At 39.6% G+C, this 21,003-nt stretch overlaps 4 protein-coding genes across 4 annotated transcripts; all 4 read left to right on the top strand.

The window, feature by feature from the left end:
* The first annotated feature begins 3,201 nt into the window (after positions 1-3,201).
* On the top strand, positions 3,202-4,137 carry LOC141011061 (B2 bradykinin receptor-like). Its single transcript, XM_073484273.1, has one exon. The coding sequence runs from the start codon at positions 3,217-3,219 to the stop codon at positions 4,135-4,137; it is 921 nt and encodes a 306-aa protein (XP_073340374.1). The 5' UTR covers positions 3,202-3,216.
* Positions 4,138-5,657: 1,520 nt separating this feature from the next.
* Positions 5,658-6,686, top strand: LOC141009955 (B2 bradykinin receptor-like). The gene has a single exon (XM_073482692.1). The coding sequence runs from the start codon at positions 5,658-5,660 to the stop codon at positions 6,684-6,686; it is 1,029 nt and encodes a 342-aa protein (XP_073338793.1).
* A 3,899-nt stretch (positions 6,687-10,585) lies between these two features.
* Positions 10,586-11,689, top strand: bdkrb1 (bradykinin receptor B1). Its single transcript, XM_073482699.1, has one exon. It carries the CDS (start codon positions 10,586-10,588, stop codon positions 11,687-11,689), a length of 1,104 nt encoding a protein of 367 aa, XP_073338800.1.
* A 3,353-nt stretch (positions 11,690-15,042) lies between these two features.
* LOC141010700 (B2 bradykinin receptor-like) lies at positions 15,043-20,352 on the top strand. The gene is made up of 2 exons (XM_073483787.1): positions 15,043-15,180; positions 17,590-20,352. Exons 1-2 carry the CDS (start codon positions 15,161-15,163, stop codon positions 18,626-18,628), a joined length of 1,059 nt encoding a protein of 352 aa, XP_073339888.1. The 5' UTR covers positions 15,043-15,160; the 3' UTR covers positions 18,629-20,352.
* The last annotated feature ends 651 nt before the right edge of the window (positions 20,353-21,003 follow it).

The raw sequence follows: 21,003 nt of genomic DNA, 5'->3' as shown, positions 1-21,003 counted from the left end.
GTGCCAAACCATCACAGTATAGGGGTCATTGTTCAGCAGCTGGACGCAGCCGACTACACAGTCTGTTGATTGATGCACGTAGTACGAAATAAAGTTCGCAAACGCAAGTTCTGCCTTGTTAGCAGCATGTGCTGAGGTTACTGCATCATAAACCCATTGTGCCTTCACCAAATGGTTTGAGGACTACTTTTTGAAGCCTAAAATTTGGCATTGCGGCTGTCGCCGTCTTGGTTTCTCAGGAGACAGAAGTGCCCATATTTGGATGAGAGGGTGGAGCTGGGGAAGATGTTCTGACTTGATCTGACTGAAACCCAGAAGAAATTCTGTGTAAGTGACTTGTCAATCACATGGTAGTCACACACTAAAGCATATCCTGATTTGTTGTCTACCTGAAACGAGGGATTGAGACCATAAACTCATTAGAAAACTGTTTACAGAGGTAAGAAGTAGGGTAATTTTCTCATAAGCTTACATACAAAAAATGACATATTTTTGCAACCACTGGAGTTGCTACCTGCTGGCCATTAAAAAGGATACAGGGTTGAGTTATTTCCACATTGGCTATGCTTTTCAGACCTGGAAGCTTCGTCTGCTGATTAGCGTGTTAGTCACTCTCACTATGGCTAGTGCAAATGAAATGCTGGATCAGGGGGACCCGCCTGCGTTCTTTAAATAAGTTGCTTGGGAACAATTCAGCCACAACAGTAACAAAGACAAAGTTGTTGACCAGACAGCAGTGCAAGTGTCGGCGTTGCTCCACTGTTGTGCAATATGTTTGGGTGCTTTGAATGTTTAAATATACTCCTCCAGTTGCACAAGTTTTATATTTTGCCATTCTCTTATTTTTGGGGAAGTACTTGCTTGGCGTTCATATAATGTAATATCAAAATGTTCAAAAGTTTCCTCATTTTTATAATGAAGAAATAGTAATAGTCGTTGTCAGTGGGAAAATGTTACCTCAGTCCCCAGCATGCAGCTTTTATTTGCCTTTGACACTTGCACTGCTGTCTGTTCAAAATAAGTGAAAACAATTGCATAATCATGCATTTGAGTTTTTGACTTTAACTTCCAGCTCAAGCGGTTGCTTCCTGACTACATAGATGTAATCACAACACAATTTTTCAACACTGATATTACAGCAGCAAAATCAAACATTCCCAGATATATTTATCCAATGATAAAACATCAGGGGGGTGAGGATATGCTGTTTATGATCTTTCTAAGAGGTGGACAAACAGGAGAGAGAGGAACACATACAGACTGAAGAATGACGTTTTGGCTGACATCAGTTTAATTACAGTTTCCTTTAAGAGAGCGAGTCAGAGACAGGCAGAGTGGAGTAAAGGGAGGGCACTGGAGCAGTGTAGCCAGGCATCTGGATCTTTCACATCTGGGAATACTCAGGAGGAATGGCTCTTCAACCTACAAGGTATAATCTTCATCATATTTATACATTTTGAAATATTTCGCATTGGCATCGATACGTTATCTCTTCTTAAACATGGAGAATCGACAACTTACAGTGCGGTTATGTTTTAAAATTATTTTATGTCAATAATCTTACTTTTTAATATATATTGACATAAAGTACAGCTCAAACAAACTCTGATCTATTTCTCTGAAGAAGTTTAGGATTACATGTCAGTGGGCATTTTGTATACATTTTGGTTAAATGTTTATTTTGTACTACGCTGATACAACAAAGGGAGCAGAAAATAGCAGAAAAATGTAACATTAGGTTGACTGCAGTGTGTCATATCTGAGCTCAGTCCCATAATAACATATACTTAAGACCATATATTTTTATAAATGTCAAACATTTTGTTATGACCGTAAAGCACATGATGCAGTTCTCAGCAGTTGCTTGTGCAATGATTTTGCCCACTGCTGTGGAGATGGTGTCGTTTATGTACTTGAAACAACAAAACAAACTTCACTATGATAATTTTGATGTAGACCTATACTCCTAACTTGAAGCTTTATTGATTTTTATTGATTCTTAATACATTCAGAAACCTTCTCATGTGTATTGAGTATCATTTAAAAATAAATTGAAATAATCAGTCAGTGAAAATCCAATTTCTGGATGAATAAGATGATATCAAACAACCTCAGGGGAAATAAGAGCAACCAGAGCCAAGCCTGTCGCTCATTATTGTAACATATAGCAAATACTGTAGGTCATGACTTAGCCACAGGTACAATAGAAATACTTAACGGTTTATGGGTGAAAGCTGGGCTCGTTTGCAATTCAATAATTGCAATAGCAGTAAGATTTAGAGTGTGGATTTGGAGATTTACAAAACGCCGCTCTGTTTCATGATTGGGTGTGCGTACGGCGCTGAAAAAGCAAAGCTGATCAGCTGTTTCAATTACGACAGTAATCGTTCAGTCATGTTGTTAGGGGAGCTGTTTTTTTTTCAGTGCAGTACAAGGATCACTGCTTGAAAGTGGCACAAGCAGAGATTGTGTTCGACTCTGCTCCTGTGGAAACATAAAGATCAAGTCAGGGTTTGACCCTACAATAAACATTTCCACAGTTGGCAAAGGCACATACAGAAAATACCAAAATAACATCAAATCACACACTGACCCCAACAATTACGAAGAGTAATACACAGGGGATTCATTGATATCCATTGATTATTTCTTGTTTTGTTTGGTATTTTCTTTTTAAAACAAATAAATAATCGATAACAAAAAAATAAACATGCCAGTAATCTACTGAATAAGACAGGTCAATTTTCTTCATATATGTTGTCTTTGTTTGAATGTTATTGTTTGTTTAAGGAGTAGTTTCACATTCATTTGAGATAAAATTAGTCATTTTCTGCTAAGAGTTAGATCAGAGGATAGATGTACGATTATTGTCTCTTCATGCTAAGTTAGACAGTGGGTGATTTGTTAATGTTTAAGAGAACAGGCTTTGTCTGGGGGTGTATTTCAGCTGCACAGATGCTACTGAATGATAATAGATCCCCCCTGAAATCGCCTCCTGTCTGCACAGTTATTAGAGTGGTATTGATATTGTCATCTAACTAAGAAAATGTAAAATTGTCGCTGTATTGTCAGTGTTTAACTGTCTTTGCTTATGTTCCCCACAGCCCCGGCTTCAGCACCACATCTTTCTATGGAGACCAAAACAGCACCAATGGCACTGACTGTCCTGAAACAGATGCCTGGGGGTGGCTCTACACCAGCCAGCCTGTGTATATCATGGTCATCACTGTGCTGGGAATCATGTTTAATGTGTTTGTCCTGATGGTTTTCATCCTACACAAGAAGGCCTGCACTGTAGCTGAGATCTACTTGAGCAACCTGGCTGCTGCTGACCTCGTCCTGTTGTCCTGTCTGCCTTTCTGGGCTGTCAACATCTCCAACGGTTTCAACTGGCCTTTTGGTCAGTTCCTGTGCAGAGTTGTTAACCTGGGCATTAAGATGAACGCCTACTGCAGCATCTATTTCTTAGTTCTGGTTAGCATAGATCGCTTTGTGGCACTGGTGCATACAATGTCCTATGGTAGAATGCGTAGGCCAAAATATGCCAAACTGGGCTGTCTGCTGGTGTGGGGTTTCGGCTTGCTCATGGGTGTCCCCACACTCATCTTCAGGAAAGTGCAACATTTCCCTGAGTATGGTGTACATGCATGCTTCCTGGACTACCCAAGCCACACTCTACAGCTGGTCTGTAATGGGCTGCTGATCATTTTGAGCTTCATCATCCCCATTTTAATTATCTCATTCTGCACTGTCAAGATTATTCAAGCTTTGAGGGTCCAGTCAATAGAGAAGTCCAATGCTGAGAAAACGGAGCACAAGGCCACCACTCTGGTGTTGGCGGTCCTCCTGGCGTTCCTCATCTGCTGGGTGCCATTCCACCTGGTCACCATACTAGACGTGCTGTTCATAGCTAAGGTTCTGGGAGATTGTCACCTCGAGAATGTCCTAGACATCTGCAACCAGATCTTCACCTACTTAGCCTTCTTTAACAGTGTTCTCAACCCCATCCTCTACGTCATTGTTGGAAAGAACTTCAGGAAAAAAGTTCGGGAAGTCTTCCACCAGTGGAGCTATAAGAAAACGGCGTCCTCAGACTCTACACGATCAAACCTGTCCACGCTGAAGACTTCTGTATAAAATACTGCTTTCAGAGTGCTCCCCTCAGTGATGGACTTTGCAGAAAGATGACACAAGTGAACAGTCACTTCATTGTCTTGCACCAATGTCAATGATTTATATGATTCATGATTATGTTCAAAGTGGATTGTGCAGTAATGGGACCAACTGACCTTTGCTTAGAAAACATCTTCAATGAGTCATCCTCTCAAAAAGGCACATTTAAGCTTTAATTGTTTTTAGGAAATGGAAAAATTTGTGGCCGGCCATACAAGGCTTGAATGTATGTTCCCTCCTGGAGAAGGTGTTACGGATTGCCAACAAATCTTATAGTGTTAAATTGTAATATGTCACTTGCCATAAGATGGAAAACCTTACCGCTTACACTTGTTTACTTACATTTATAACAGCTCCATCGCATGCAATAAACTATAGCTGTCTTTTTGCTACAAACATTGGCAAGCGTCAGTATCTTGAATGTACAAGTGGTGTTATCTAAATCAGCCTGGTTGCTGCAAAGTAATTTATGTAGATACAGTTTTCATATTCTGTCTTGTAAATAGTACCAGTATTCTCTGTCCATAACTGTCGAATAAAACATATAATGTTTCATGGTTGTCTTGTTAAATCTTTATAATGCATTTACATACTAAGTTGGGCAGAAAACCCAGAATATGCGAGAGCCCCAACAACTGCTTGCTAAGTGTTTTCTGGTGTTTCTGACTCATTGTCTGCAGAGTTAAAAACAGGATTCTGTCAAAGAGTTTCCAGTGGTGACACACAAACATGCTCCCTTTCTGCTCGCTGTACGGACACCAGTCGTCTGAATTTACATTTCTACCCACACCACCATTTAATTGCCCAATGTTGACTCGTTGTGGGCTGTGGGCAAGGGTACACCCCTCACTGTCCGTGAAATGAAGGCATGTCGTGCCAAACAGGAAACCGTTGTTAGGAGTCAGGCTTCATCACCATTGCCAGGGATGGAAAATTCTTGTGGAACAAAAAACATCAAGTGGTAAAATGCATGCCAAAAATACAGTTTGACCTCGTTTCATGTACTTTTGTCTGCATTTCAGGATTATGGTACCAGATCACACTTTGGTAAATCTCACTGAATCCTCTCTCAGTTTATTCTCATCTGCCTGCGTTACTAGGAGGACTGACTGAAGCTTAGAAGCTTAGCAGACTTCAAACCTTAGTTGGACTTGAATAAATAATAAATAAATCATCAATGTGTGCATGAATTTATACTGTTTGTGCTCCTAAATCTGCAGGTATGACTATGTGACTCGTGATCTTTTCATTTACAAACATGCTGCATGTTGCTAAGACACCCCTCTTTGAAGACGGCATGTGTGTGCTCTGACTGACCACTATTATCCACTCTCCATTAAATCTATTGTCCTTGACACTTTAGATCTCAAATCATGACATGACGTAGCAACACCTGTGTTGACACAGTTAAAAGGTTTTACTGGTATATGTAGTAAAATCCCTGACACTGTGCAACAGCTTTCACCGTGATCAGCAGGTGGGTCATGGAGAGCGCTGAGAGAGCTGAGCTTGTCTGCAACCACACCGATGCATGGGATTGGGTTTACACCATGCAGCCTGCCTACATGTCCATCATCTGTCTTCTTGGAGTGATCGGAAACTCCTTCGTCCTTTGTGTGTTCTGCCTCCAGAAGCGACGCAGCTCTGTGGCTGATATCTACCTGAGCAACCTGGCAGCGGCTGATCTCCTCATGGTTTCCTGCCTGCCGTTCTGGGTCGCAACCATCGTCAACAAGTTCCACTGGAGGTTTGGGGAGCCCATGTGCCAGCTTATCAACATTGTCATTGGGATGAATTACTATTGCAGTGTGCTGTTCCTTACGCTTGTGAGCATGGACAGATACCTGGCTCTCACTAGACCCCTAACCCAGGGGAGGGAGAGACGGGCCTTCTGGGCACGTGGGATTTGCTCCGGTATCTGGATTGCTGGGGTCTTGCTCAGCTTCCCTGCTATCCTGTTCCGCTCCGTCAAGTTCTTCCCTCATCTGGGCATCGACGCATGCTACATAGCGTACCCCCATGAAGGCTGGAGACTGCGTTACAACATGACTGTCAATATAGTAGGCTTCCTTATCCCTGTTCCTATTGTATCCTTTTGTAGTTACCACATCACTAAAGTCATTCAAAGCAGCCAGAAGCTGAGAAAAGGCAGCAGAGGCAGTGTGGAAAGAAAGGCTGCACATCTTGTTCTTGTTGTTCTGGCTGTGTTTATTCTCTGTTGGCTGCCCTACCAGATTCTGGTCTTCTTGGACACCTTGGATCATTATCAGGTCGTTTCTGGATGTACATGGGCGTACATGCTGGACATTGGCAACCAGTTAGCTACTTACCTTGGCTACAGTAACAGCTCATTGAATCCTTTCCTGTATGTGATTGTGGGGAAGCACTTCAAGCAGAGGGCGAGGGAAGTGTTTAGATTTGTGCTGTGCAGGAGGAAACGGCAAGAGGGGAAGTCCAGTCATTCCAATGCCAATCCCACCTCGACTAAACAAACTGAGAGTACTAAAATCTAAATCTATCTACACAGTTAAAGGAAAAGTTTGAACATTCTGAAAAAAAAGCATCGTTAATAGTTGAGTCTCATTCCCAGGCTGTCAAATATCGATGTTTCAGGTTGGTATTCTGCCCGAAATACTGACCCAAAAGGTTTTGACTATATTTTGATGACCTGGGAATGACACTCAGCAATAAACTTTCTTTGTCAAGATTTGCCTTTCCTACCTTTTAAAGGTCAAGCGTGTAGGAGATTGGCATAAATGGTACATGATATCCATAAAAATGTTTCAGCCCATACTCATAAGAAAAACAACCATAGGCTGACTGTGAACGTAGCTTATAACAGCCCATATTTACATTTATTGTTAGACAGCAACCTCTGTTGGCCGCAGTAATTATTACAGCAGCAGAGTAGGTCAGGTGACGGAATACAAAGAGCCACAAAGTCCATCTGTCCATGAACGTAGGACTTTCACCAAGAAGACTAATGACCATGTTTGAAACCAAAAATCAATGGTGAAATATTGTAGCTTAGTAACATTAACGAAGTATCACCTGCATACAATTATTTAAGTCGCATACGTACATATGTTACATACAGAACTACTTATTTTAACTCAAACCACAATGTTTTCCTAAACCTAACCAGAAGTTTTGTTGCCTAAACCTAACCAAACTGTAACAGCGCAACAAAGGTCCAGTGCGCCTACTGCTGGTTTGCTTTTTTTTTTTTCCATTTGCATTTCTCACCACTATATGCTACTAAATCCTACATGCTGGTCCTCAAATTGTGTCTTTTGTATGGACTTTAAATCTTACAATGACTCATTACCCGGTGGCCACTTAAATGAATAGTTCAACATTTGGGGAAGTACACTCATTCACTGTCCTGCCAGGAGTTAGATAAGAGGTACGATACAATTCTCATGTATGAAAACTACAGCCACCTGCCAGTCAGCTTATCATAGCATAAAGTCGAGGTAACACCGAAGCTAACTAACTTCCTATTTACTGTTCAGACATAAGAGTGGTATAAATCCTCTAACTCTCTGCAAGAAATTGAAAAATGTTTAACTTTTGCAAGTAATCTGTTATGATGCAAAAGAATTTCAGATTTTTTGGGGATTTTTGCACTGATATTTCTGAGTAGTCCATTTTGTCCATCTTATGTACGAGCATTCAATTAAACATGTTATATTTCATGTGAAACTAAGCAGCTCCACAGTTTTGTTTGAGATAGATTATCTCCAGAACTGCTAGTGCCATAATGTTTGCCATTGTAATGTGTTGTGCTTGTGAATCTTGATTTTGATACTATCAAGCTGTTCCACTTCTGTATCTCTTGCTAATCAAAGCCAGGGTTGGTTTAACAGAGCTTAATTTGTTGCCTTTTCCAGGTGTTGTCTCAGGCTGTGACTTATTGAGTTGTTATTCTAAGAAACTGGGGTTTGTTTTCTTAAAAGACGTGTTGCAACCGAAACAGGCTCTTGTTCCAACAGATGTAACATTAGAAAAATATTTGAAGAAATTAATCACTATGTATTAGCATGCCACTGTAGTACAACGAAATTTGATTGATCACTATCAATAAATAATTAAATGTTTTTAAGTTTATTCAACAATGAATAAGTGTTATTGTCTTCAATAAAGTATCACCTGCAACTATTGGAAGGATGGAGTGTCTTTGTTTTGATAAGACAGTTGTTCATGACAATGAGCCACGTGTCTTTTTAGAGGGTCTTAATACACTCCATGATTCACTTCTGGTGTTATAATTTTGACCGTAAAAGGGACGCCTCAGCCTCAATCATACTCATTTTCAGATAACACTTCCTGTTGCATACTGACAAAAAATGCTGTTTATATTTTGTATCGTATCCAAATTGAGTGTTATTTGGTTTCAAGCCATATCGAGTTTGTTGCCATCACAGGATTACACATGAACAAGGATACATCGGAATAGGGATAAATCAGTTTTTATTACTTAGATAGATAGATAGATAGATAGATAGATAGATAGATAGATAGATAGATAGATAGATCAGTAAAGTGTTCAGAAATTGATTAATTGCCATTATTAACACAGATTGGTGAGTACCACATATAACCTGCACATAGTGCAGTAAGTTAATCTTCTCTTTGGCCTTAAGGAATGTTATGATTACTGTCTCAGCAATCATTTGACTTTTCAAGTAATGGATTTATACTTCCTTACAAATGTATCATCAGTAAATCTTTCTTTATCTTTTCAGTGGTGGTGCCGTCAAAGTCATGCAGTTCTATCTTCACTCCTCCACATTTGGTTCACTGCAGTTTCAGCTTGTCTCCAACCCAGTTTGACTCTTTGATAAACACGTTGATGTATTGAGGTGCTCGGCCAAGGGTGTAGAAGAATGCAACTCTATATACAAAATGTTCATAGCAGATCTCCCGTCTCCTCTGCTGTGTACCCTTACGTGGAGCTCAGTGTACACAGATGATCCAGATGTTCCAGTCTTTGTTCATTAGCCATTTGACCACAGGAGGAACATTTTCACAACACGTACGGTAAGAACTTTTTATTTTCTGTCCTGTTTTTGTTTTGAGCACAAAAGTCCAATAACACTTAATTTTACTACCATTAACTAAATGCTTATTAGCATGCGTATCACTGGAAGATTGGCTAGTTTGTTAGTCATTATAAAGCATTTATGAATGCCTTATTCCTTATATTATATTGGATACAACCACCAGGCCATTAACTAACAGTTTTCTCTCAATAACCACCTAAGTACCGCTAAAGTAAGGAAGCTGTTGTACATAAGTTACAATCTTAATATGCTTTGCTCAGTATGGGGCCTCAGTATGGGTCTATTCTTATGTAATTGGAAAAGTGTTAATTGTGTCCCGTTAACACTGAATTAAGTCTTTTTAACTCCAAATATGTCCCATGTTGGGTCTTACTTTCTCATTCGTAGTTAGTACAACTCATTTGGGTTAATAAGAGTCAAATTTATTGAGGATAAGTATTGAACAGACCTCACTTTAGAATGAGGAACATACTCAGAGAAATAATTAATTTAGTGTTAATTGGACAGTTGTTTCGTGTTTTGTTGCGTAAGAAAAGATCCTATTTATGAAGCGTCATTCAAAGCAACATTATGTCACTTTTTTTACCTTAAAATAACAGCTTCAAAATCATTTTGATGGTACAGTGTCTTGTAATAGGGTGAATGGTGTCTTTGTCTCAGCCACTCCGCCCCCCTATCACTTGTTTCTGCAATATGTAACTTCAGTGAGAGGGTAGGATCACAGCGTTACATACATGTTCACTTCAAGATACAGGTCTTCACACATTGTTGTGACGTAATGAGTTTTGTTTGTAGTTAGCGCCTTCATTGCGTCTAACAAATTGTTACTGTGCTGGGATTTGAATTTACAACAGTGGTGTTGCACTCAGAAGCTGTGATGGGTGCCAAATTGAACATTACATAATGTTGCTTTAAGGGAGAGTGACTACTCTTGTGTTTTACGACCTGTTGTGTTTTATAGTGATTAATAAAGATCCCTTCATGGTATTTAATTGCATGCTGAAGATAATACATATTTCTTATTTTGTAGTCTGTAGTTTTGCAAGTCATTGCATGATAGAAGGTCTTAGACACACAATGAAGATATAAGCAACAACTGGCATACTAAAGGGAATTTAATCAACTTTCAACTGCAGCAGATCTAACTGTGAATGAACATGTCATGATGTTGGTATTATTTTTTTTCATTTACAGTATGTACACTTTTCTCCAGTGTACATATTCAGTTACGGCTTTGATGCCGTAGTTGTAAATATCAAAAGGCATCAGATGTTTTAAATCTGATGATTTTACTTTTATCGGCATTTTACTGATCAGTTATGTATAATTATTTTGTTTTCCAGCCCATGGAGCCAATGAAGCTTGTATCTGTGGCAAAACTGTGGTCTGACAACACCAGTGTGTCCTTACCATCCACTCCGTCAACATCTCCAGTCCCTGCAGAATGGGAGATGGTCTACACCATCATCCCTCCATACATCTTCACCTTATCCCTGTTCGGCCTCCTCTTTAACAGCTTTGTCCTGGGGGTGTACCTTGCCCACAAGGATCGGCTGACTGTGGCGGAGATCTACCTGTGCAACCTGGCGCTGGCCGACTTTTTTCTCCTGTGTGGCCTCCCCTTCTGGGCCATGAACATCCTCAATGGCTTTAACTGGCCATACGGAGATGCCTTATGCAAACTGGTCAACTCCATCATCATCATCAATTTCTACACCAGCAGCTACACTCTGGCCATGATTAGTGTTGACCGCTACCTGGCACTTGTGAAGACCATGAAGGCCAGGTGGCTGAGACGGACCCTTTATGCCAAGGTGATCTGCTTCATTCTGTGGATATTGGGGCTCTTACTGAGCACGCCGACCATGGTTCACAGAGAGGTGAAGTTCTTTGAGGACTTAGGGACAATGGCCTGCATACTGGATTACAGTCACAACAGCTCCTGGAAGTTGGCCCATCAGATTCTGATGACCGTCATGGGCTTCGTACTCCCTGTTCTGGTCATTGTTTTCTGCAGTGGGAACATAGTCAAGGCTTTGGTGCAGAGAAAGGAGAGTTTTCATGATGTGACTGACACAAAGGCGACAGTACTGGTGTATGCTGTCACATTTCTATTCTTAGTGTGTTGGGGTCCCTTCCAGGTATTCACCTTCCTCGACATACTTTGTGATTTCCAAGCATTGGATGAGGAGCTGTGGTACCACATTCTTGATATAGGAGAGCAGGTTTCTGTGTATCTGGCCTTTCTCAACAGCACCCTGAACCCACTGCTGTATGTTTTCTCAGGGCAGTACTTTAGGAGGAAGGTTAGTGCCATCTACAGGAGGACCAGACATCCTCGCAGAGGATCAGATATGACGACATACCAGCGCTCTGTTGTGTCAACTTACATCAACAGAGCCGAGCAAATTAAGACTGTGGTCATTTTTAATGCAAAGGGTCAGATGTGAGTCCTCATGACATCCTATCCTCAACTTCCATTGCTGTTTATGGAAAAACAATGGCACAATGTACAGGAAATGAGTCTAAATATGTTATTTCCTGAGACTTAACACAATAATAATGCTGTTAGATAGTTAAACAGCACTATCAGATGATGTTTAATACTGTGAATACTGGAAATAATGGACCCAAGCGGACATTAGGGGGCATAATCTACAAGAAATGGAAATAGTTTTTATGGTCACTGTCGCCATGGAGGCAGTTGTTGATACAGGATGCATCTGAATCTGTCTGTTTGGACTGTTACATGACCTTACTGTTACTGACTTGATATTTTGAATTTTTAAACACACAAACATAACCAGCCATTTCTAAAATGGTCTTCGAATGTCTTTTTTTCCCTCAATCATTCATTCACTTGATTCCACAAAGCAGTTTACTGTTCAGGCTGACATGAGGGAATGACCACCCTTGCAACTTGTATACATTTACATTGTATATCTCTGCATGTAAACAAACCATCTATCCAATAGTGACACTGACATAAGCTATTTTTGTGTATTACTGTAATAATATGAATAATCAACTCAACTGCGCAGCTGAAGTACTATAATACATAATAAAATATGTATCCTGAATGCTGAGACATGACATAAATCATGACCTGTTGGAGCATTTCTTCTTTTAAAAATAAAAATAAATAAAATAAAAAAAACTTTAAGTGAAAGTAGATGAATAAATATTTGAATAAATTGACCTCAAATATCTTGAGGCAATATATAAAAATTTGGCAAGAGGCATTTTCAGGGAAATGTCTGCTATCACTGCTCATCGCAAAGCCCTTCCTTTAACAACTGTAACAAGGCATGTTTCTTTGTATCTTCACAACATCCAAACTAATTGTGCTATTGTGATAGTGTTCGGTGGGGTTATTGGAAGGTCTTTTTTGCCTTTGACCCCATTACATTTGACATTTTTAGCGCTTGAACAAGTAAGTATCTGAGCATAATTAACTGGTGAGGTTGCTGAATTCTACATGTAACCTGTTTGTAAGCAAGTTTCAAACCAACTCACGGAACTAAAAGCTAAATAGCCTGCTAGCTACAATTCTGCGGGCAATACTTTATAATTGAGCACAAATAAGATTGTTGCTTTCATCTGTTCATTAGGTCTGCTATGTGTTCCTACTTGCCATACATTTCCAGAGGGCTATTTTCTGACTAACAACATTAACAATCACAGTTAATTACTGTGAGGCTTTGTTTTGGCCTGATTTAATCTTAATCACACCCATGCACTGAAACACTCGATTGCATTAGGTTGGGTCACAATTTGTGCAGCAAATCTGTGTTTCCTTTACTCAAGAAAATACAGAGAGATTCCTTATAACTTGTGCTGTCAGCACAGATGAATTTAACTAAATGTTCTCAAATTTTGCCTCACCATTCTTGCTTGATAGGAATTCCTTCTGGATTCTGAGTGTTGTTGTAGCACATTCAGACTAAAGAGAAGGGGCATGCAGAAAAAAACAATTGCATGGGGTCGGGGTTGCCAGTAGCAGGAGCTATCTTGCCTCTACCTGACATTACAATACCATTAAATGAAAGTGTTTTTCCCACCTGGCATTTGGACTTGTCGATGCAGGTACAGCAACATTGCTGACATTAACAATGGGTCTGTTGTACTCAGTTGTCCCAATGAGTCTTGGCAGTGTGACAATAAGTTACCATGTACAAAACTGGGAACCTGAATCTGTCAGGAGCTCTGAGTTTTCTCAACGTGAAGAGGTGCTTTTATCAACATAATGTGAAATGTACCTGAATTGTGAAAATGGTGTTAGTCTAACTGACAGTAACATCTGGGCCTATTCAAAACCATCAGGGGAGTATGACCCAAAGTCTATGGTGTGACACCATAAAAAAGGAGAGCGGTCTGGACCCTACCTTCATGGGCAAACAGAGGTTTATCCCCCTCAATAGCATATATCAATGAAAACACTTTTGCTAAATTCAGACACAAAATAATGTGTTTATGTTTTTAAAGATTGGTTCCTCCCTTCACATGCCTAACAATGGCTTGGTCCACCTCAGTCTGCACCTCACAACAAAGATGCTATTTTTTTACAAAGCTGTGCTCTGGTTAGGTTTAAGCACAAAAAACACTTGATTGTGTTTTGGCTTAAAGGTGCAATATGTATTAATTGGCCACCTGTCAAACTCATACTTCAAACTAATCAGGAACGACATATCAGAGTAACCACCAACTGCTGCTAACTGTAGCTGCCCTTAGGTAGTTAGCTCAGTTAGCCATGCAGCTAGTGGTTTGGACAGGGTGCTCAGGACCAGGGTTTTGTCAGCACTGGAGCTTTCACCCAGAATGGGCTGTGGCCAGCTGGTTAGCATGCTTACCCCTGCAACATAATACATAAACATCACTATGTCAAAACTGCTGTTTATTCACATTCCATTGATAGTTTAAGTTGATTTTTCAGCTTTTCAACAAAAAGTCTTACATATTGTCCCTTAAAAATCGCTGTTTGTTATGGTCACCAGAAAAAACACTCCAGGAGTCCAGAGGTTTACTTATAAACACCCTGCAAACATGACTGGAAAATGTCCTACGCTCTCCTTAAAAATTTTACAAATTGTTTTACAAATTTTACAAATATTGAAACGTCGCCTCAGTCAGTTAACTAACATGTAATGTGAACGTGATATGACACGTCTTGCGGGAATATAAATACAATACGTAGCCTATGACATGTGCAGAAATATAACTGCTTAAATTTTCATCCTGGTGACTGGCCTGAAAGATGCGTCCGACACTTTACTTCGATGTCCCCTTTAGGAATTGCTCTTGAGAATCTTTTCTGTGTATCCCCACTGAGCTTGACAGGAATGTTTTTTGGCAGCTGCAGGGAGGATGCTTGAACTTGGAACACTCAAAACAGCACAGTGACTATCTCATACACAGAACTGCGATCTTGTTCCCATGACTTGCTTGTTTGTTTGGAATTTCTACTGAACAATCAAAACCATCTTCATTTTAATTAACAGATGATATTTATAGCGAGACAGAGAGCAGATGAAATACCACCCATGTTGGTGTGCTTCCACATCTAGGGTCAAGTCTATTAACAAACAATATTGACCTTTAAGATAATATTATAAACAAATTATCAAACTCTGACAAGCAGACAGCCGTGATGTGCATGCACTAGCAGAAGCAGAAAAAACAGAAGTGGAGCAGCATGATGCAAGTGGAGGGTGGGGGAAGGGGGAGGGTTTACACAGCTTTCTAAGTCATTGGTGCCAATATTCCTTGGAAATATTGGCTCCTGTTGTTGTCTGAGATCACTTTCACATCTGTTCCCTCCTCCTTTCAGAGAGCAAGACAGACTTAGAGCAGAGTAGAGGACTGTACTGGGACAGTGTGGTGTGTCTGGACTTGGTTTTTCTGGACTTACATCTGAAGGAAGAATGAATAATCTGCAAACAAGGTATGAATAAGTTTGTTATTTACTGTAGTTAACAAGGGCCATCAACATCTTAGCATGTTCAACATAAGTAATGTTTTGTACTTTATAACAAGGTTATGCTGACACAAGAATGTTCTAACTTTTATGGACAAAAGCCATCTTAAACATAAGGGTTTAATCTAGATGTGACATATGGGCACAACCTGCGCAAATTAAAAAAAACAAGTTTTTCTTTATTCTGTTTTCTTTCTTACATGCCAACATCTCATTGGCAGCTCTGTCTTGTCTCAACATGTTTAATGCAAGATGTTGATCTGCTTTATACCTTGTTTTTTTAAGCTAGACAGTAAGGTCGGTATGACCAGTATTAAACTGTTGTACTGTGTGTACTCTTGAATCAAGAATTTAAAAAAAAAACAACATTCTTATTAATGCACTTAATTTGAAGTTATTTTAACACTATAGTGAAAGTATGGATGCAGTAAATGTTAAGGTTACAGTCAGCTTAAGTGCTATAATAGTATCACACGAGCCAACAAATCCAATTGTTGCATATGCGTACAAGGCTGCAGTGTTGTTACTGTTTCTTCTTTCTAGCAACATTTACATTTACATTTAGGGCATTTAGAAGATGCTTTTGTCCAAAGCGACTTACAATAAGTACATTTGTCACAAGAAAGAAACCACAACATATCACCATTGATAAAGTAAGAATGAAACAAATAGACGCCCTTGTCTGAGCATAGTAGCTGCTATTTATCAAGGATACCTTAAGTACATAAGTGCTACGATTCAAGTGCTGAGAACATACATGTGCATATATGTGTTAAAAAGCAACTAATTGCACTAATTGCAACTACTTATGCTTATTGGTTTTTGGCAAACAAACAGAAATTCCAAAAAGTTTGTTTGTGTTTTGCTGTTTCATAAATATACTTTCACATGTAGCAGGTTTAATGAAATATTTAGTATTCATCTATTATTCATCACCATAAATGCAGTACCTCAGATGTGAATACTGTCTAACGTACTGAACAAATTCACACCAATTCAAAAGCTCATCTATACAAAAGAGGAACTTTGTTGTTGTCACGCAACAGAGGTTCTCTGCCAGACTGGATGCAGCAGCTCTGAGGTTCATGGTCGGTGCTTTAACGCCCAAGACCAGCAGGAAATCCTAGTGAATGGTATCATTCTTCACTCATTGTTAAGGAAGCTGCCACCTATGGTGGTCTGATATTATTTGCCTTATTTCTTCAGCATTTTCTAGTATTTTTCTAACCTTTGTAATTGCTTGCACAATCAATTTTTTGCACTGAGCCCCTCTGAAATACAGAAGTAGGATTTTTTTTTTTTTTTTTTACTTACGCAACCCAATGCATAGCTCATACGATGCAGTATGATGGGTATGTTTGTTTTCTAAAACATGTATTTAACATCCTTTAATCTAAAAGAAAAAGGTTAAATACTAAAAATTACAACACAGCCCAAAAATAACCGTTATTAGATATTTACAAGTGAATACCTTGGAATTCTCTTGCCAGACTACAACAATTTGCTGCTACTTCCCTCTGTACTGCTGTGTTACGTGTGAATTTCTCCCAAGGGGGATCAATAAAGGAACATCTTATCTTATCTAACCTGCAACGTTGTATTAGAACTCATGGATAAAGGATGGGTTGGTCCTTGGCAAGGTACGCGCTCTACTGAGTGCCAATCTAGTTATCTAGCTATCACAGTGGTGTACCAGACAAGAGCGTTGTCAAACTGACTCATATTCAGGCTGACATTTGCCACCCTTTTGTATCTACGATGTAAGGGGAATTCTCCTTGTTGAGGCAGAGTTGCTAATTCTCCGAAGAATTTTAGACTCGGTGTGATGAATCAGATCTCTTTAATACATGCTGCATGGAGAGAAGACCAGAAGTGTTCTCTGCAGTCTTCCAAATGTTTCCGACTTAAATACAACAGAGTAGGGGTTACATACTTTTACGACAGTTGGTAATTACTCCTTCCCACAACAATGACCCCCTGATGTTTGTGTTGATACTGCCTTTCACCCTTTGATGTTTTATTAGGACCGTAAATGTAATCCTATCTGCCTTCCTGTAAACACCTCAGGCAGAGAGAATTGCCCCTCATGTGACTTTCTGACCCTTGAAACCTAAGGGGGAAGGGAAATCTCCCCTCCTCTCACATCCTGATATGTTCTCTACCATACATTGATTACTGAATTCAAAACTATTTCATTTCTCACAACAGAAAACCACCAGAAGTTCCCAGCCTCTGCATTAAACTGGGAAAACATTACTGTATCAGAATGTTCAGCATTACTTAGAATTCACTGTTTCTCAATATTTCTTGTCATGATTTCAAAATTGTCTTTGTTTTTATGTTTTGTCTTGTTTGCTGTCCTCTGTCTCTCCACAGTGTCCCCATTAACATCAGCACTATGGCAACCGGTGAAGCCCCAAACAGCACAAATGCATCTGACGGTCCAATTGAAGTCCCAACTAAGGACTGGATTGTCACAGTGGTGCCGGTGTGTATCCTGGTCTTCACTGTGCTGGGGATCGTGTTTAATCTGTTTGTCCTGATGGTTTTCTTCCTCCACAAGAAGGCCTGCACCATACCCGAGATCTACTTGAGCAACCTGGCTGTTGCTGACCTCGTCCTATTGGCCTGTTTGCCCTTCTGGGCTGTCAACTTATCCAACAGGTATAACTGGATGTTTGGTCGGGTCCTGTGCCGATTGGTCAACCTGGGCATTAACATGAACATGTACTGCAGCATCTACTTCCTAGTTCTAGTTAGCATAGATCGCTATGTGGCACTGGTGCATACAATGTCCCATAACAGAATGCGTAGGCCAAAATATGCCCGACTGGGCTGTCTGGTGGTGTGGGGTTTCGGCTTGCTCATGGGTGTTCCCACACTCATTTACCGGGATGTGAAAACTAACGGTAATCATTCTTACTGCTATCTTAACTATCCAGACAGCACACATCTGCTGCTTGAGGGGTTGCATATTTCATTCAGCTTCATCATCCCCATTATCATTATTTCTTACTGCACTTTCAAGATAATTAAAACTCTGCAAAACCGGTTAATGGAGGGGTCACACAGACAGAATGTTGAGCACAAGGCCACCACTCTGGTGCTTGTGGTTCTCCTGGCTTTCGTGATCTGCTGGATGCCATTTCACGTGCTTAGGATAGTAGAATTGCTCGAAAGGTCAAAACTCCTGAAAACAAACCACAGCATCTTGGACACCTGCTTCCAAATCTTCGTCTACTTAGCCTTCTTCAACAGTGTTCTCAACCCCCTCCTCTACGTCATTGTAGGGAAGAACTTCCGGAAAAAAGTCCACGAAGTCTTCAAGCAGCGGGGAGGTGAAGGGTCTTTCAGCACAACCTCCACACGCTCAAACCTGTCGAGAAGCTTTAAACTGGTGAATTTCTCAAGCTGATCTGCATAAATTTGATGTTTTTCAGAAGTCAGGGTTTGTTTTTTGTCACACACTTTCAACATAATGACCTGGACTTTTATATTCTCAGAAAAGAAACACGTGAAGTTTTACCCATTATGTTTTTGTCGTCTGAATATATGGGATTCATTTTGTGTTTTAACCACTGTTTGCAAAAAAGTTGAAGAAGTCAAGACAATGAATAGATCTCAAAGTCAAATCTTAAAGCTGTTGTAAGCGTTGTCGTTTTTTTAGTTAAAAATGGAGTTCTCTGTCCTGATTGGATAAAATGGAAATGCATTCAAGAAAATTTCTTTTCTCTTTTACAGCACTTTAATCTACATCACTGTCATAGATGTTATATCTACATCTATAACAGTGATTACTCTTGAAATATAGGTCCATTAAACACTTACTTTAATGAAATAAAAAATCACTTACAGCAGCTTTAATGAACTCAGAAAAACAGCCCCGTCTTCAGCTGTGTGACGATGCATCATCCAGCTCATTCAAGAGGGTTTTTAGTTTGTTTAGCTTAAGAAGTAAGAACATTTTCCCAACCCATAATCCTTCAATTAATCACAGACTTTCACAATCATATTTGAAGATAAATGGTTTTCACTGGAAAGGAAGAGTATGAAACATTGTGATCTGGTAACGTAAGAGGTCGGACAAATAAAGTGTAGTACAAAGTACAATATTTGCCTCTGAGATGAAGTGAAAATGAAGTTTAAAGTTGCATAAAATGGAAACAGTGAAGTAAAGAACAAGTACCTTGAATTTGTACTTAACTACAGTACTCTGGTAAATGCAATAGTTTCACTCCACGCGAAGGCAAAAGCACAGTTGTATGCTGTCACAATACGTTGCTTATTTTGATTGGGTCTTTTCCCAGTGATAAACAAATGTTGGATTAGATGACTTGGTCTGATGACAATTTAGGTTTTTGTGTATCGTTGTGTGTCCTGAGCCTTCTCTGGGAAACACTTCAGATGGAAAGTTAGGCAGCAGCACAAGGCAATGCCTGTCAACTTACATCAACAGAGCAAAAGAAATGAACGCAAGGGATCCAGTTGACATTGTGTAGTCCACCACATCTGCTCCAACTTTCAAGGATATGAGACTCAAATTTCTGTGTCCGCCATTTTAGCACTTAGTCTGTTAAGTAGCCTATGAAAGCATTTCTGATGAAGCAACAGCAAAGTAAAATGCGACATCATTTAACAGCAATACCACAATCTTGTTTTGTTTTGCAGAAGTAATGGGCACAAATTAAGATAATGGAAATAATGGACAAGAGAGATGGAAACACGCTCTGTGTCTCATGACGGTCTTAACACTGTGGGATGTAATGTGTAATGTGTGTGATGTAAGATTTTCCTGTGGGCATGTCTGTGAATGTGTGTCTGAATCTGTTTTTTTGTTCATTTACATGGTGTCATTGCGACCGTTTTGTGATATTTTAATGCTAAACAAATGTCCAACTGCTATTTATACACTGTACATACATTTGCATGCTTGTGCACACAGTAGCCTGAAGAGTGATAGGTCACAAAGTCATACCAATGTCTCTTTACGGTGTTAACACAACATCACTGTTACTGAAATAACCTTTGTGTACCAATTGTAGAACTTTATCCATAATCAATTTATTGGAGTGGCATTTAAGCAGAAGTCCGAGACTTCTTTTGCTGATCTGTAAATAAACTTACAGCTTTGTGTCTTGATGATGGGGATTTGTGTTTTATTTTTTTTATTTTTTGGAACTTTCCAAAATAAATCAAGTTAGAATTCTTTCTCGTTTATGACACATGTTTAATAAAGGAGTGGACATTTAGCTTTCAGCAAAAGCCTCTCATATCTTTTATTCATATCGGTTATGATAATATTCTTGTCTCTAAATGAAATGCTTAGATCAGGGAACACAATGTTATCATCACCACAGCAGTCAGATAGACAGGTTGCAAACAAGACAACACGATATACAGATTCTCCCAGTTGCTTTTTTTGGAAGTAAAAATTAGTTCACTCAAAATGTTGGCAGTAATCCCTCACTGCACAGAAGAAATGTGTGCGCACTGGTAGATGCAGCAGGTCAAGGCTGAACTTGTCAGTCTGTAAGTTATCTTGTGTGTTGATGTTGGCCCCAGCCAGTTTTTACTGATGTTCCCAGATCTTAGAAATCAACTCCGTGAGCTCAGTGTTATGGGAAATTAGCCGAAAGTCTGAAAATATTAGGGAAAAACAGACTTATATTTTTACTGGGGAGGGCTCCAATTTTACACATCAAAGCCTGTTAAAAGATCTCAGTTAGGAGTACTGCATATTGGTGAAAAAAGAAGTGTGAAGCAACTGGCCTTACATCCTTGTATGCCAGG

Source organism: Pagrus major, chromosome 16 (assembly GCF_040436345.1).
Source record: "Pagrus major chromosome 16, Pma_NU_1.0".
Classification (NCBI taxonomy): Eukaryota; Metazoa; Chordata; class Actinopteri; order Spariformes; family Sparidae; genus Pagrus; species Pagrus major.
The sequence above is the reverse complement of the archived record's forward strand: the minus strand, read 5'-3'. Positions and strand labels throughout refer to the sequence as shown.